At 42.3% G+C, this 19,121-nt stretch overlaps 1 protein-coding gene across 16 annotated transcripts in view; it reads right to left on the minus strand.

The window, feature by feature from the left end:
• EPHA5 (EPH receptor A5) overlaps positions 1 to 19,121 on the minus strand; it is a 319,531-nt gene that overhangs the window by 292,302 nt on the left and 8,108 nt on the right. For all 16 annotated transcript variants that reach the window (XM_073340244.1, XM_073340243.1, XM_073340239.1 and 13 more), the window contains exon 2: positions 2,992 to 3,056. In XM_073340244.1, coding sequence (XP_073196345.1) covers positions 2,992 to 3,056 — 65 coding nt within the window. The remainder of the gene's footprint in view (positions 1 to 2,991; positions 3,057 to 19,121) is intronic.

Genomic DNA, 19,121 nt, shown 5'->3' on the forward strand with positions numbered 1-19,121 from the left:
TAGACAAAATGATTGCCCATACTGACCACCCCATGGAACCCAATTGATTTCAAACATGAAAATTTACCATTTGACGTTCTCAGGATAACTTAATAATGGTTACACAATATTTTGCTAAACCACCCTAAAATCATTCATCTTTGTACTGAAGACGAGTGTTGAGAATTTCAGTCTGAGTCTAATGCTGTCCAGAAAATCATAAGTGTTCATAAAAATCACGTTTAGCCCAAAAATCATGAAATCAGCTTAAATATCATGAGGTTTTGGGGTTTTTCTAAACCAGTACATTTGGGTCCTATTTTTATTTGCCTTCTGGTATCTGAGCTGGCTTTTAGGGTGCATTTACTTAACATTTCCAAGCTTTCCTATGCAACCATGGGGACTAGAAGCTTACTTTTTTAGGAAAGATGAGATTCTCGTGCAATCTCTTCATTCTAACAGCTGTAGCTTTAACAAAATACTAAATTTCATGAGACTCATGATGAAATCATGAGAATTGGCAACACTGCATGAGTTACGGAAAGCAGGAGTTTAAAGAGGATATATTATCATAATAGTAACTGTGGTATCCCTGCAACAGTGGTATAATAAATGTAGCCATAAAATACTTGAAGTGAATAGAAACTGAAGGATAGTATTAGATAGGGGAATAAATATGATGCAAAGGGGTTATTCCAGTACATATACTATATCCAGACACTGTTTTCACTGACAGGAAGTGTTGCATGCGGGAAGGTTTCTCCTTTGCTTCCTGCAGAGATATGTATGTGTCCATTCACTGAACCTTTGCAGGACAATCAGTGGCCAATCAAAATTCACTGCAGTCATTTACCTTTGTCTTAGGAAACCTGGCTTCCCAAGGAATAGCCCACCTTTCTCGGATCTTATTTTAAAATTAAAGCTCCCCACTTCTAAATCTGTATGCCAAGCTGAAAGTTATTTTAAATATTTACACCAGGCTGATCTTTAGAAGAAATACCATATAAATGAGAGGGTTGGAGCTTTGCTGATTGTAGAGGTGATAAATGGGTTGGGGGGGTAGATCAGAAAGATACTTCTCGCCACTTGAAAAATACTGCCAATATATTAGGCCAAACAGACAATTGGGCTAATTGGACATCATGAATTTTTATGAAGCCCCATGAAAACGAAGGAAATTTAGGGACTTCTGGCAATTCAAAAACCAATTCTGACTGCCTGCTTCACTTTTTATTGATTTGGGCAAGTTAATTAAAGAAACAAATCCTTCTCTCCTGACTCAATTCCAAGTTGATTTGGTATTCATGGGTCAAGCTTATGTTTTTAAACCCAGGGTGGTAGTTGGAAAGTCAATCTGTAAATATATAAAGCTTCTCTGGGTCACGGAAAAAGAAAGTTGAGGCCTATGCTTAGAGCAGTTAGCGTCTTCCCTGCTCTTGTCTGCACACGCACACACAACTCTATGGGACATTTAGGCTCCTATGATTTCTGCACTCATGTCTGTAACTGCGTTTTAGCATTGCTGACAATAAAATACGGCTTTCTTATGCTGGGGGGGAAATACTAGAAAGGGCTGGCACCATAGAAAATAATATTTCATCCAGTACCTACAAAATCTTCTAGTTAGGGGGACACTCTCCCCTCGGACCTTCACAGCTGATCTTAACTCCATATGCTGTTCTGCCGGCATGGGATCATTAAGATGCCCACCCATGTAATAATAATACCTAGCTCAAATATCGCACTTTTCATCTGTCTATCTCCAAGTGATCCACAAAGGAGGTCAGTGTCATTATCCCCACATAGGGAGAGCACAGTAGGACAGTCAAATTCCTCCAGGCGCATCTCAGAGGGCAACTTTACGGCCTGATCCAATTTCCATTAACATCAATGGAAAGAATTGGATCTGGCCCCTAGTGCAGGTCAGGAGAAACTCTCAGTTCTCTACAATCTCTTATATGTCTGAAGTCAAAGACAACTACAGTCACCTTTTGGCTATCAGTGACTGCTGGTATACAACCAAGCCAAATTAGGCCTCTGTTTCCATATATATATATATAAATTATTGTCATTTGCATGACAATCAGTAGCCAATCAAAATTAGATTCCAAGATGGCACTGCAGTCATTTACAGCTGCTGACTGTCTACAACTCCAGGTATGGTATTTCGGAACCCTCTCCTTACTCAAGACCCGATCCTACAGCATGCTGAGCTCCAATCAGTCCCGCTCAGCGACGGGTGAGGGAGCTGGGGATTCCCAGCAACTCACAAAAATGCTCAGCCCCTTGCAGGATTAAGTCCCCATTGTTTCATCAAAATTCTCTGTGCAGTCGCAGTATCAATCCCATCCATACAAGCCAAAACCACAACAAAGAACAACCCTCGGGGATGAGGGGTCTCTTAGAATCACAAAAAAAGCCCTTACTTGCATTCCTCACTCTCATGGATGGACACTGTCCATTGTTTTCACTATCGCTACTCACAAGATGCAGAATTAGACCAAATATAAATAAAGACATTACAGTGTTGCCAACGCTTGGGATTTTATCACAAGATGATTTGGAGTTTGGTTTTTTGAAGTGCCAGCTCCTGGAGTCATGTGAGACCCTCAGTTTTCATTTAAAACAAAGAGTAAGTTTCTGGCCCACCACAATTACAGAGAAAAGCATGTAAACATGACCCAAGTGCATCCTAGTGGCTCTAAAAACAGAAGAAAAAAGAACTCAGAGTTTATCACTTTTTAAAAATGTCATGATTTGGGGTGGGGAGTCTGACTCATGATATTTGAACTCGTGGGGCTGGCAATGCTGCAGAAATAAATCAATTCCTCACCCCTCCCCAGCTCCATTTTTTCCAGTCGCAGCTTGTTGTTTTGTTTTGTTTTGTTTTGTTTTTTTCCCCTTCTATTGCCAACAATTCCCCCAAGGGAATTTTCAACACAGAACTCTGCCTTCGAAATGGAAACTATTAGTGCTGCTCTCAGCTTGAGAAAGCAAACGTCTGAGACTTACCCCATTTTTCGGGTAGGCTATCCATCCCAGATCCCCCATGACTGTGCGGGAGTCCAGTAAATTCACTAAAAAGAAACAAGAAGAAGAAAGCCTTAATGAGTCTGCATGGATACAAGTGTCAGTAAATACATGGGGCTTTGCTGGCCCTGGTAAAGGCACTTGGCAATTAACAGAAAGGGAATCTGATTGCTGTTAAAATAGGATACAATCAAGACAAGTTATTGCAGTGTTAAGAATAGAACCCTGCAGGCATTTAAACAGATGCCTAACGTTACTCAGGTAAGCAGTTCAATTACTTATATTACCATAGCACCTGGGAGTCCCAGCTCTGGGCCAGGATCCTATTGTGCTAGGCGCTGTACAAACCCAGACATGTCAATGTAACTATTTGCAAGATTGGGGCTTCAGACTAAGTTCTTTGGGGCACAAGTCAGTCTTTTTGATGACATGTGTACAATCCCTAGCGTGGTGGGGCCCTGATGCCCAAATGGGATTATGCCAATAAAAACAACCAGTCATTTATAAATGGAACAAAGAGTGCAAGTTATTCTGTTTATATAAAGTTGCAGCTCACTTTAAAAATGAATGAGTGAGCCCCTTTATTATTTTATAGAAATGGTGGTGGGCAGGAATCAGTCCTCACACAATGCTGTCGGAAACCGTTCCAGCCTATTTCTTCACTAAAGACTGGACATCTCCGGGGTGAATTGCAGGCTGTTTGACTGTGGCTAAATTCACTGAATTTTGCCCTGGCAAGCCACACAAGCAATTAAAAAAACAATTTACATTAAACAGCAATAAACTATTCCCAAGCTTATAACATTTTTTCATGAATTACCTAAAATCTGTAGTCCAAATAGTGAGTGTAATTAAAAAATAAATCTTCACACACTTAGCCAAGCTAAGAAAAATTGCAGCAGCTCTTGGTGCTGTCTCTGTAGTTAAGAGTCTGTTGTGCTTTGCATTATTAGCTCTGTTTTTAGAGCTGTAAAACTGCAGGATACGAATGGTCTCAGGACTGAAACTTGTCATACAAAGTTGCAGACAAAGAGGAAACTTCTCTCTTAATGGAAGAGAGAATCACTTCTCTTCCAGGAACAGATGTCCTTTTCACAATAGATTTTATATTTATGCCACACGACCTCACTTTCCTCATTCAAATCCCTCCTCAAAGCCACTTCTTTCAGTCAGCCTTTCATTTCTGACCACCACACTGATTATAAAAATAAACTCAGACCGCAATTTTCAAAACCGGGTACCTAAAATTAGGACCCTAAGTCATTGGGTAGGCATTTAAATAAACAAGGCTGATTTTCAAAAGGTACTGAGCACTCCAAAGAACCTCTTGGAGACAATGGGAACAGCTGTGCTCTCAGCACCCTTTGAAAATTAGGCCACCTATTTGGAGTCTAAACATTCACTCCGTAGGGGAACTAACAAGATGGGTATGTAACATTAAGCATGTCATAGTATGCTACATTATCTCCATAGCTCTCCCATCAATCCATTGTGCTTTCTGTCTGCACACGGACAATCAAGTAATGGACCAATGAAAACTCTTGGCATGTGTACAGCCCCTGCCCCCCATACTCAGTTCAGCCAATTGGACTGCAGTGTGCAAATTAACGCAAGAGGACTACTGATGATTGGCTGAGTACTTTTGATGTCACAATGTCACTACTTGCAAATGACCTGATTAGTTGTAATTGTCTCGTCAGGAATTGCGATTGTTTACGATTGTTTACGTCCTATCATTAAGAATTTTTTTTCAAATATGCCTATTATTCACAGATCAGTCAATGAGATTTACATTTATGGGAAACTTGAAGGTTTAGTAACAAGCCATTTGTTAACTAGAAGGGTGCAAAAAAGATGAGATTAAAATAAAAAGCAATTAAAAAAAATCTCAGAGGAGACTTTTTTAAATAACTAAAATACAGATTTAACTGAAACAAATCCTCAGCAAATTCAGTCTTTGCTCAGAGATTATGTGCTGTAAACTGGGGAGAGGCCCACTATGGCTTTTGTTAAACAAGAAGCTTAAATTCCCCTACTTGAAGTGAAAAAATTACCCCAACCTTAACTCTGGAGTCACAGTTAAGACCTATAAACTATCCGCTTATCTAGACATTTATACAATGCTCATCACCATGGTACCTGGGTGGCTTCTCACAAAAGCAGGCACCTAGATAGTGTCTAAGCGAATACATTTCCATGAGAGTGTAGCAAGAATTCTCTAGCCCCTTTCAGCAGCTCAGCTGCTGTGTGGCTGGGCTGCTTCCAAGTTTATTCCTTCCGGTTAAACAAAGGCAAAATTGGGACTTTGCTATGCTGCCAGTCTGGAGCGCCATAAGGCCAGGAATGGCTTCCTGGAGGATGCTGGGGTATAGTCACAAGAAACATATCTTTAGGATCCAGCCCCCCTCAGCTGCCTGTTTAACCAACCACATGATTTAACCCCATTATTCTCCAATGCTATGGATGAAAAGGAGTACTTGTGGCACCTTAGAGACTAACCAATTTATTTGAGCATGAGCTTTCCGATGAAGTGAGCTGTAGCTCACGAAAGCTTATGCTCAAATAAATTGGTTAGTCTCTAAGGTGCCACAAGTCCTCCTTTTCTTTTTGTGAATACAGACTAACACGGCTGTTACTCTGAAACCTGTCGAAATGCTATGGATGTTATTGTGTAAGAGTCAGATTTTGCTGCCACTGAATTCAATGGGAAAAATCCTCCCGTTGACTTCAGTGGAAGCATGATATACCTGGAACAGAAAGTCCAGTACCCAGGGACTATTATACAATGGTGCAGCTTCTGCACTCTAATACACAGCAAGGTTATGTGATGTTATGAGTGTAATGTAATTTCTCATTGAAAGGTGACAGGGCCAGAAAGAGTTAATTAACTCACAGACTTACCTGACCCATGGCCGAACTTTAAAAAGCTGGTTAGGAAGATATGTAAATGAATAGAGCTTTGAAATGCAAGCCTGCATTGTTAGAGATAGAAGGGTAGATGTTTGCTCAGGTCTTGTGATGTAAGCAAACAAGTCTTGTCTGTTGCTATAGCTTTAATTCAAAGATCAAAAAAGGAGTATTAGTATTTAGGAAGACACTTGAGGGAAATTGTATTATTGTCTATATGTCTCTTTGAAAGTTGTGGTAATCTGTGTCTGAACTGTTTAATGGATAAATTATCCTGTGCTAATTGCCAGGATGTTTGGAAGAAGGAAACTCAAGCCTATTGTTTTCTCAGGCCAAAAGGCTGCAGGAAATGTTTAAAAACCCTGGGACACGATCCTTCCTGTCTCAGAGCTGCTTTGGGTTTCAAGAAGGGGAAACCTTGAGCCATAAGGATTGAGATCCCCAGTCACTGACTGGAGTCACCCTGAATATGGACATTGGACTATAACCTATGGACTATTTCTAAAAGCATTTTTGGCAACCACAAGCTCATCTCTGCTATGTATCTGAACCTCAAGAACTGAACTCAAGTTTGTATGTATATTGATCTCTCTCTTTTCTTTTTTAATACATTTTAGTTTAGTTAATAAGAATTGGCTATAAGCGGATCTACATTATAATTGGACCTGGGTGTGTGGCTGACCCTTTGGGGTTGCAAGAATCTTTTCTTTTCTATGATAAGATTTTCTGTAATCATCGTCATATCTGACATGTGTCTGGAGGGAGGCCTGAGACTGGGCATTTTAAGGGAACTGCATTGTTTGGACTTCTGAGTAACCAGGGAGGTAATACCGGAGCTGTTTTGGGCTGGCTGAGTAAATCTAAGTATTGGAAAATCCACCAGCGTTTGGGGTTTGTCTGCCCCGTTTTGTTTGCAATTCACCCTGACTGAGTGATCTCAGCTGGCTCTCACGGGCAGCACCATGACAGCTTACCTGAAGAATATACATAAATATGAACATTTTAAGTAACTCTCCCAATTGTATGGTTGCAAATTGTTGAAGAGGATTGTTGAAACAAAATGGTAGAGTCACCAATAATTCCCACTACCGCAATTGCTGTAATTAAATTGTGCAGAACAGTATATTCTTGTTGTAAATTGCAATGAAGGCACAATGACTATTGATTTACATTGTACAACTTAATTAAAACTTACTTGTCCTGGCGACGCCACTAATGAGTGTAATTAGATGGAATGTTTGACACCACACAGTTTGCTTTGTAAGACATTAATTAAATATCAAAAAAATGGTACGAAAGGTGTTTTTAATCCAACATCAATTTCTAAGAAGCACGCGATACACCTAACTGCAGTAATAACCTTCTAGGCAGTTATCAACTGCAATAAAAAAAGAAGTTTCCATACAGAATGACACCAAGAGCTCACTGAAGGCAATGTGAATCTTTCTTCGAGAGAGGTAAATGAATGGAACCAAATCTTAAAACTCTACTCAGTCCTTTCTCAGGTACAACTCCCACTGAAGTAAAAAATGAGCAAACTCCCCAGAATTTGGCCCATGATTCCACTGAAATTATGGCACAGTGCAGAATGCACAACTGGGGGGGTATGGTGGCTTTCAGCTACCTTTTTGTGCCCTCCTGATTCTGGGCTGCTTCAGGGGATGGATAGGCTCCCGGCCTATCTAAATTATCCCAGACGCTCCAGGCTGTGCTTTTGGGAACTGCCCCAGATCTCTGCAGCTGTGCACGCTGTGGCCCCCAGCACATTATCTACACCAAGCCTTGTGATGGGGTCCTCACAGCCTTATGGCAGTCTTCTGCAGTGCCAGCACTGTGGGGGATCATCCCCTGGCCACACCCAGGATTTTAGGGCTCCTTTATGGGGCTATGGCTCTTTTACCCAGCATAAAAGGGTCGGCCTGGGGGTAAGGATTTCTGCCCGAGTTTTGTATAAACTAGCAGAAAAATTGTGTGGCAGACAAACCCTTCATGAAGAGGGCTGCTTATCTAATACTGATTCCTGTGGCGTCACTTTCACTGTATACCTTCCAAAATGCTGTGATAGTCTTTGAAGTAGATCAGTGTATTTTTAACTAATCAGTCTACATTACCTGAAAAGGCAAAAATACTGCAAACAGAATGGCTTATGTAAGCACTGATTATAACCACTCCATGCAGATGTGAAATAAATGCACTTATTTTCGCCTTGTGTCCATTTTCAATTGGTTTTGCTTGCTCCCTCCTACCTGTATAAGCATCAGACCTTCTTACTACCCTGTTTCATAGTCAGAAGCCAGGATAGAGTGCTCATCCTTTTGCTCCAGAAAACCAGATTCTCCTGCTGCTTTAACTAAAGGGAACTCTCCTTTAGATTCAGCAGTCCTGGGGCTTGTCTCACGACACACACCTGAGTAGGTATGACATTCCATCCTACAATCATCATCAGTGCAACACACCTTTTAACCAACACATTACACACACCACTCCAGGCCTCAGCTTGGCAACATCCCACAGATTATTCATAATAACCAGCAATGCTCATTTAGCCAGGCTTTCATCAGAAACAATTAAAATCAAACGTAGGAGTTCACATGGGTGGAATGATCCCAAATTAGGCCCCCATTTAGGAATGCTCCTAAAATGTACTTAATGCATCCCTGTTCAGGACAGCACTTTGTCATGTGTTTGACTTTCCCGCTGAAGTCAAAAGCATTTCAGTCCACGTTTAATCATATGCACATGCTTAACTTTGGACACAACTACTGTGCTTAGCAGGGAAGATTTCCTGAATGAGGGTCCTACACTCTAATTCAGTGCTCAGAAATCTGATGCCCACGTTTGTGCCTTGTAGATTTTGTGCAACTTGGGGAGTTCTTCCTACTGATAGAACTCCCAAAAATCACTTGCGACCACCACTAATGCCTGATGTGTAGAGGTACTGGTTCCTCCATTTACATAGAGTGATTTATTCATACCACTGCTACCCAGCATCAGCTAGAAGAATGTGCTGAGTGTCTCAAAGAAGCAGCGAGAACCCAACAGCCCATAGGCATACACACTTACTCTCAGACATTTTTGCCAACCAACTTAAAAATAGAGAACATGAAAGAGCAAATAAATGCAAAACTTCTCATCTTCACCCTACGCGCACCCCTTCCCGCAAGCCCTAATTATCTCTAATGCTCGATCGAAAGAAACATACCAAACTGCACAGGATCTATATAATCATTAGCTTTCATGCCTTCCGGGTAGGATAAATGATGATTAAGTCTAAACTCACACCAGAGCCTGTTATTTTTTTAGGACAACACACAGGGGGAGGTTTGCATATGCTCAAACTGCACATTTTCAGATGGGCTCTATTTACTCGTGATGAGTCATCCGATTTGGACCAAATGAGAAGAGATGCAAATATTTCCCCTGAACACAAACTGTGTCCCATAGACGGAGACTGGACCAGGTGCGCTACTCCAAAGTCTTGAACCCCCACATAGACTGGCCTCTCCCAATCTCATCAATAGGACAATGTAGAGACCATTGCTGGAAGTAAGCACTGACACAAGAGACACAAGATGGGATTTTTCAACAGGCTATCGACAGCAATAGGAGTTTAACCATTGACTTCAGGGGAACAGAACTGGACCAGAACTGAGCACCTAATAATACCCAGCTCTTCTGCAGTCCTTTTCATCAATACATCTCAAAGTTCTATGCAAAGGAGGTCAGTATCATAAGAACGGCCATACAGAGTCAGACCAAAGGTCCATCTAGCCCAGTATCCTGTCTTCCAACAGTGGTCAATGCCTGGTGCTTCAGGGGGAATTAACAGAACAGGGCAATTTATCAAGTGATCCATCCCCTGTCACCCATTCCCAGCTTCTGGCAAACAGAGCTTTAGGGACACACTGAGCATGGAGTTGAGCCCGTGACCATCTTGAGTAACAGCTATTGATGGACCTGTCCTCCAGGAACTTATCTAATTCTTCTTTGATGCCACTTATACTTTTGGCCTTCACAACATCCCCTGCCAATGAATTCCACAGGTTGACTGTGCATTGTGTGAAGAAGTATTTCCTTTTGTTTGTTTTAAGCCTATTAATTTCATTGGGTGACACCTGGTTCTTGTGTTACGTAAAGGGGTAAATAACACTTCCTTATTCACTTTCTCCACACCAGTCATGATTTTATTGACCTCCATCATATCTCCCCTTTACTCATCTCTTTTCTAAAGTGAACAGTCAGTCTTTTTAATCTCTCCTCATCTGGAAGCGGTTCCATACTTCTAATTATTTTTGTTGCCCTCCGCTGTACTTTTCCCAATTCTAATTTCTCTTTTTTTGAGATGGGGCAACCAAAACTGCACACAGTATTCAAGGGTGGGCGTACCATGGATTTATGTAGTGGCACTGTGATATATACTGTCTTCTTTCTATCTCTTTCCCAATGGTTCCTAACATTCTGTTTGCTTTGTTGATGGCTGCTGCACACTGAGCAGCTGTTTTCAGAGAACTGTCCACGATGACTGCAAGATCTTTCTTGAGTGCGAACAGCTATTTTAGACCCATCATTATTCCCATTTTTCACAAATGGGAAATTGAGACATGGGGCAGTGAAATAATCACCCAGCAGGACCACAGTACACCTGGGAATAGAATTCCAGTCTCCTGAGTCCCAGTCTGTGACGAAGTGGGGGAGAGTCCTGGTTTCCGTGTTTATGGGTTTTTTTCCCTTGGTTTTCCTATGGTTTGCATGCAGAGGGAGTGGGACTCAGCTTCCCTAGGGATTACCGGTTTAACAAGGTGATGGGAGAGGGAGTTTGTTGTTCCAGAGGACCAGCATGGAACTGCAGCCAATGACCTGGTGACCCGGAGGCCCAACTCAGGAGTCACAGCCAGTTCTGGCCGGTGGGGAAACAACGGGCTGTGAGGACCCTGTTTACGACCCTGTTTGCCTGGAAAGAAGACAATAGACAGAGGCAGGACTTGGGGCTGGGGATCTCAGCTGCCCAGCTGGGAAGCAGGGGGGCTCTGTGCTGGAGAGAGGGAGCAGGCAGATCCCACCTGGATGCAGGAGAGACTTGGATGTGCTGTGCTGAGGAAGGCCCTGAGAGTTTCCTGTGCTGTGTTCAACGCTCAATCAACCCTCCTGTTTTACGCAGGCTGAGAGTCACTCCAGTCGAGAGAACAGGGTGGCATCATCCCCTTTGGAGGCCCTGGGGGTCCAGAGTGACTGGACTCCCTGAGGGAGCCCATGGTGAGAAACAGGTGCGCTAAGGCTGAGAGAGGGGCAGCTCCAGGAGGTGGAGGGGCTTAACCCCAAGAGAGAGTGGACCCCCGGGGAAAAGGGCTGTCTCACTGAAAGGGGCACCCCCCCACAGACCGCATGGGGCCAAGAGTGGGCACGATCTGTGAGTCTGTGACAGAGTCACAATCTCTACCCTCCACCCCATGCTGCCACTTTTGAAAATACCACTCACAGATCCTGCTGCCATTCCCTCTGTTATGGATATTCTAACATAATAATTATTATTCATGAGGGGGCATAAAGTGTGATTGGCAATTTACAGACAAAAAGGCAAGACAGTCACTACCCTGAAGAGTTTGCAACACTACAGAGAGCTAGGACAGGAGACAAGAAAGCTGTGTTAGGGAAAGATGATGAGGATTATGCCAAATACAGTCATGAGAAATACAGTCATGGTTTTATATGGCTGGATTTTGAAGAGTGCTCAGCCTTGACTTAACTCTGCTCTCATTGAAATCAATGGTTACCCACCCGCCGTGTAAGCTCTGCTTTTTAATGTATAATTAATATTTTAATGGTCTAATTACTTCGATGGAGGAGCATGGGCCAGCATTGTAGAGACAGTCAGAGAAAGTGGATTTTGAAGGAGCACTTTTGGATAAACGGGATGTGGGGCGGCATACCAGCTCACATCAATACATGCATTGCGGGCAAAGTCAGACCAACCACTGATACCACGGTGATGGGCGCTCACTAGAGAGATGGAGGAGCTTGTGGGTGATATATAAAAGCCCCTCTCTAACTGACCTGTCTAAGATATGAGACCCATCAATCCACAATTTGTCAAGAAATCTTCCAGTCAGCTCACCCCTTTTTTTCTTTCCTCTAGCATGCCAAGCTACAATAAGGCTCTAACTTTAACAATGTGATGCTCCTCAGGAAGTTATTTTCTTCCATTCTTCTTCTTCTCTGTTGTCCCTGTATTAAGTCTCCCCACATTTTGAGGGCTCCACCCACCAGGATTCTCAGCCTCCCTTGAAAGCACTCTGATCTAGCTTCCCCTCCCCTCCAGGACTGGCTGGGTCTTGCACGGTGCTGAGCACTCTGACCAAAATCCAGCAGAACACATAAGCAAATGCTTACACTGAAGCACATGAGAAATCTCGCACAAGGCAACAAGAATATTCACATGCGTGAAATGAAGCACGTGGTTAATTAAGTGCTTTGTTGGACTGGGGCTAGAGTGCTCAGCACTTTGCAGGATCGAGCCCTGACTGAGGACATGGAGGAAAAAATAAAAAGGAAAGTACTGAGTTACAATACTTTCCTTTGAACCCTCCTGGGGAGTTTGTTTGAATGGGATTATATGCTTCCATCATTCTCCGAGTTTCCAAGCAACTGAAAAAGTGATGTGCAAGCCCAAGTTTGATATGATAGACATAGTTGTCAGGGTCCTCCAATTTTTTTTTTTTACAGGAACCAACATTTTGTCCTCCAATAGCTCTGAGGGAGGTGCAATTCCTCCAGCCGCCGAAGCCTCCAGCAACAATGGGGACAACACCACCCTGTGAATCAGCCGGTAAGAAGTATTCCATTCTCTCCTCCAGTCTCCCTGAGTGCAAGGTGGGGAAGATATTGGCAAAGCATATGATAAATAATACACTGCATAGCAAGAAACCAGAGTTACACCACAGTCCCACCTCCCTCTTATGGGAGTTCACAACACTACCAAGACATTCTGAACAGCAAGACCCCTCCATCGTCACAGTCAAAACTTTTTCTTCCCCACCAATCGCTGTCAGTTTTATTGCACCACTGACGCTATTCATTTTCCTGCTGTTTTCCCGGTTGTGCTAAATAGTTCTACAAAGTTGTAAATCTAAAAGTACTCCTAAAAGTAAGCGACAGTCAAAAATAATCCAGGAAATCAAAAACAAATGAAAGATTAAACCCCCAAAAGAAATCAAAGCCATTATGGAGCAGATGTTTTTTATTATTTGCCTTGAGTTAAGACCAAAAAAAGACCACGCAAAAACTGGGAAATATCAATTTATATGCTAGTGGAGACCAACTCCAGAGAAACATAAGTTATGCAGAGCACCTATTATTTATAGGCCAATAGAGGAAGAAAATACACACAATTTAATGAACCTACAAAATGATATTAGCTACAGATTGATATTTTATTATGATGACTCACTTCTGCTGTAGGTTTTCTATAATCTCCTTTATAGCAAGCCCCAAGATGCTGGAGTCTGCATCATAGATTTTAAGGCCAGAAGGGACCATAAAGAATATTTAGATAAGTTGGATGTATTCACGTCAGCAGGGCCTGATGAAATTCACCCTAGGACACATAAGGAACTGGCTGAAGCAATCTCGGGACCACTAACAATTATCTTTGAGAACTCCTGGAGGACGGGTGAGGTGCCAGAGGACTGGAGAAGAGCAAACACAGTCCCTGCACCCAAGGAATTATAGACCAGTCAATCTAACTTCAATACCTGGAAAGATACTGAAACAAATTATTAAACAATCAGCTTGCGAGCAACTAGAAGATAATAGGGTTGTACGGAACAGCCAGCATGGATTTATCAACAAGAGATCATAGCAAATCAACCTAATGTCCTTCTTTGACAGGGTTACTGGCCTTGTGGATTGGGGAGAAGCAGTAGATGTACTATATCTTGATATTAGTAAAGCTTCTGACATAGTCCCATGTGCCAAAACTAGGGAAACTTGGTCTAGATGAAATTACTATAAGATGGGCGCAGACCTGGTTGAAAGACCAGACTCAGAAAGTAGTTATCAATTGTTTGCTGTCATACTGGGAGAGCATATCTAATGGGGTGCTGCAGGGGTCAATCCTACATCCCTTACTCTTCAATTAATGACTTGGATAATGGAGTGAACAGTATGCTTACAAAATCGGCAGATGACACCAAACTGGGAGGTATTGCAAGCAACTTGGAAGACAGGGCTAGAATTCAAAACAACCTTGAGAAATTGGAGAATTGATCTGAATTCAACAAAATGAAATTCAATACAGATAAATGCAAATTATTTCACTGAGAAAGGAAAAATTAAATGCATAACTAGAAAACTGGGAACAACTGGCTAGCTGGTACTATTGCTGAAAAGGATCTGAGGTTTACGGTGGATCACAAATTGAACATAAATAAACAATGTGGTACCATTCCAAACGAACAGCGAATATTCTGGGGTGCATTACCAGGAGTGTCATATGTAAAGGACTGGAGGTAACTGTCCTGCTCTACTCAGCACTGGTTAGGCTTCAGCTGCAGTACTGTGTCCAGTTCTGGGCACCACTCTTTAGGAAAGTTATGGACAAATTGGACAGTGTCCAGAGGAGAGCAACAAAAGTGACAAAAGGTTTAGAAAACCTGACCCATTGAGGAAAGGTTAGTTTTGATAAAAGAAGACTGAGGGGGGACTTGAAAATAGTCTTTAAATATATTAAGAGCTGTTATAAAAGAGGATGGTGATCAGTTGTTCTCCATGTCTACTGAAGGTGGGACAAGAAGAAAGAAGCTTAATCTTTCTAGTGGTAAGGATAGTTACAGGCATCCAAGGTAGGTTGTGGAATCCCCATCATTGGAAGTTTTTAACAACAGGCTGGACAAATGCCTGTCAGAGGTTGCCTACATTTACTTGGTCCTGCCTCAGCACAGAGGGCGGTACTTGATGGCTTCTCAAGGTCCTCTCCAGCCTGACATTGCTATGATTATGACCAGAACACAAATAATAGAATTTCACCCAATAATTTCATTAGTGTTCTCTGTCCACTTGCAACATTGGGAGTTCCATGGCAAACTGAGAGCTGTATATAAACTTGAGGCCCTGAATCAACAGAGCATCCCTGTTTGGAGATTGACTATAAGCATGTGCTTAAATCCCAGTGAAGTCGATGGAATTTAACCGCATGATTAAAGTTCAGCACGTACTTCAGTGCTTTCCTGAATCAGGGCCTTAGTGACTAAAAAGAAATCCCATTTCTGCTTTTAAAATACCTATGATCCCAAACAGGGGGTGGGGGAGAGACTTCTCCTAAAAGGTCCACCCATCAAATATCCTTTCCAGGCATTTTTCCCCCTAGAATGTGAATATCAAATTATGTTACACATACTATTAAACTGGACAGAAATAAAGAGACACAGCACAGACATAACTATAGTTGTCAAATTACCCTGACAGATCTCATTTTCAGTAGACTCACAAGATTTCAGCTGTCCAGCCTGTCCACCACCACCAGAGCCTTCCAATCCACACTAATGACCATTTTGCTGCCTTTGAATTCATTCAAGTAGAAAAGAGTAACTGACATTATGTTTGGATGGCTCTTGGGAGCAAAGAATGGTTAGGATGATTTATTGGCTTTTCTAATGTTTGACAGCTTATACCTTTCTCTCTCTCTCTCTTTCTGTGTGCGTGCAGTGGAAAAACAAAAGTATTTTTCTCCCATTGCCTTCTGAAAATACACTATTAGTAGGGAAACACATAAAAAAATAACACGGGAAAAGCTAGGAATGATAATAGAAGCATAAGCTGCTTGACCCTTCAACTCACGGCATGTAAAGAAGAGCGACGTAGAAGACAGCCAGTAATTTTACCCATTTTGCATGTGCAACATAGAAGAAAATTGATCCCAGTGAACATTATATCATTCAGACAATTTTTCTTGGGGGAATAGCATGAGCCCGAACGTCTATGCTGCAATTTTATAGCCCCAAAGCCCCAGCCTGAATCGGTTGACACAGGCCAGTCCCAGGGCTTCTATTGCAGTGTAGGCATACCTGAGAGTGGGGTCTAGACTGCTCTATGGGGCTCGGCATGGTTGCAGAGGGCCTTGATGCAGATTGGTATAATAAAGTGGATGCCTACTGGATGTGGGAATAACAACTGAGAGCATCATCCCAGTTAAAGGAAACAATTCAGTTCTTTGAAGGAAAAACAAAAGGCAAAGGCCAGGTTATCAGACCTAGCACAGGCCCAGTGAGAAGGCGGGAAAGGTGGCTCTAAAACTCTTTTGTGTCCCACTCCTTTCCCCCTACACAGACGCACACAATCCTGGGACTACCAGGGACCCAGTCCTGTCCCTGGTGGAAGTTAGAGCAGCCTGGGGGCACCAAGAGGATGTTCTGGCAGCCCTGGATCAGACAGATGCAACAATGTCTCAGCCACACCCCTTCTTGCCTGGCCACAGCCCCGTGCCAGCTGCCAAGGGAAGTAGCAGCTACAGCACCCCGAGGCCACTAGAGCATTCCCTACACAGAGGGACATTCTCCACTGCCCTGATGCACCAAATGTGTCGTCGCTTTGTGGCAGCAAGAGGTACAAAGCAGTCATAGCTTGGCTGTGTTTCTGAACTTATCGCGTAACCCAGGAAAGATTAGCACAGAACATCAAACCCAGTGATGTCACCAAACTAGCCTTAAGGGTGGGTGGCTTGTGCCGCTCTCTAGTCCCTTGAGAATTTAAATGTTTAGACTTACAGTGAGGAAGGAAAGTCTAGTGTTTAGGGGACTAGCCTTCAACTCAAGAGACCTGGGTTCAATTCCCCGCTCTGCTACCGGCTCCATGTGTGACCTGGGGCAAGTCACTTATTCTCTCTATCCCTCAGTTCTTCATCTGTACAATGGGGAACTCAGCCCTGCCCTAGCCCAGAGGGCTGAGGTGAGGGTAAATATTCCACAGAATTGTAAGGTGCTCAGATTCTGCAGTAAGGGGGTCACGTAATTACTTCAGATCAGTGACTACCCTCAGCTGTGATTTGTTTAAGAAACAAATAGGGCTGCTAATTTCTGGCTTACATCCCACAATTATTTCACTATTTCATTCGCCCCGCACGCACAGAAAATAAATGGCTAAGTCAAAAGTTAGTCAAAGAAAGCCAACAACCAGGAGGACTACTTAGCTACTGAAGGGCCAGCCCTTAAGTCTGCCAATACAACCGCTTGCGAAAGCTGCAGAAAAGCCAAGCACTTTCTCTTGTGCAAAGCTTGCCATCCAATGGTTCAGCTGGGCACACAAACAAGAGGGAAGGATGAGGACAAGAGTGGTATGAGCAAATGAAGAACACCTCAACCTCTCCCAGGTTTCTAGCTGAATTCAATTAGACTGGTACTTTTGCATGTTTCTCTTACATATACAGTGACAGTCAAATTGCTTATCCAGTTTCACAAGAAAAACAGACGTAACTAACGCAATGAAAGTAGCATGAGGCTAATCATAACAACAGAATGTTTCATTTTTGAGGAGAAAAAAAAGTAACAATTTGAGTCCAGACAATGACTTGCTGGTCAAGTTCTCCTGTGTTTGAGTCAACTCCGGCGCTCACTAAACCAGGATCAGGCACACATTGCTAATGAGATAGCCGGCCTCGGATTAAAAAATGATTTCAAAAAATGAATTTGGGGTAAGCACAGGAAATTGTCAGGTTTGTGAATTCCTTGTTTACCCAATAAGTAGGCTTGACAGAATTTTATTTTTATATATAATTTCACTGGATAACATTTTATTTAATTTATAATTTATTTCTAAGCATTTTTCTCTATTTTTATCAATGTAAATTTTCACACTGGCAGGAAATGTTTACACTGGGGTCAGACAATTATTCAATGACAGTAGATGCTGAGATTCAAAACGTTAAAGCTTTATAACCATTGAAACACAAATTGTCAACATTACATATCAAAATATACAGAGTAAATATCCACACATCCAACTCTAAGTTCTCAAGCAGCATATTTCTTACTTTGCCTGTCTGTAAATTTCAGTCATAGATGGAAATACTTTTTCATCAGTTTGTGTGGGTGTGGTGAAATCGACACTTACCAATAAAAATCAAATCCTTCCAAGCCTGCTGATGAGGGTTACAAAGGTGAGGCATTGATTGAAAAGGAATTCTAAACAGCACTCTTGCCCTGAAACAGAGCCCTGTAGTATGGTTAAGAAAACGTTCAGGACTCAACACTCTAAGGAAACGTTTACCCGGGGTTCGTACACTCGTTTTTCCTTTGCCTTATGCAGGGAAATTTGATTTTAGGTTTTGTAAACGAGGGACAAAAGAACCCCAATTGCAAGAAGGACTGATTTTCCTCTCACAGCAGAGTGAGGCTTTATTTCAATAAAGCACCTAAGCACACGTTTAAGTCCCTCCCTATTCAGTGAAGCACTCAAGCAGGTACAAACTTTAACATTAAGCATGTACTTACGTGCTTTGCTGTACAGGGATGAACTGCTGAATCAGGGCCTCCTATAGTGGAGAGTTGCACCAATTAAGCTAGATGTGGGAATGTAAACTGATTCCATAAATCTGTGTGGACACTCTTATTTAGGTTTAAGAGTGGCTTAGTTTGGTTTAGCTTAAATCAATCAGGAGCAAATTTAAGCTAAACCAAACTAAGCCACTCTTAAATCTACAAAAGACTGTCCACACAGAAGTTACACCAATTTAATTAAACTAGTTTAATTAAATTGGTTCACGTCTGTATGTAAACATGGTCTAATTCAGGAATAAATCCTCACAGAGGTTAACGGATTTACACTGGTGTAAAGAAAGGAATCAGGCCTCAAATGTCTTGAACTTTGAGAAAAGAAGTAAACTCTTCAAGCTTCAATTCAAAAACCACATATATTGACTTTGATGGGCCTGATTCTCAGGTCACTTCTGTCCAAATTCTGTATTGTGGTACACAAGCATAGACCCCTTTCTGTGCCTTTGTAGACTCCCAACGACTCACGTGTAGGGGCTCTGTGCTAGCAAACCACGTTGCAGGATTAGGGCTTCGGTGGAGTCCCTTCAGTCTAAAGCCATTGGAGTTACACTGGTGGAAAACTGCTGCAAGAGGAGAATGCGGCCCTACAATTTAATTCATTAACTAATGTCAGAAACACAGAAACACATCATATGCACGAATCATATCAAACATTGGGCACTG

Source organism: Lepidochelys kempii, chromosome 4 (genome assembly GCF_965140265.1).
Source record: "Lepidochelys kempii isolate rLepKem1 chromosome 4, rLepKem1.hap2, whole genome shotgun sequence".
Taxonomy (NCBI): Eukaryota; Metazoa; Chordata; order Testudines; family Cheloniidae; genus Lepidochelys; species Lepidochelys kempii.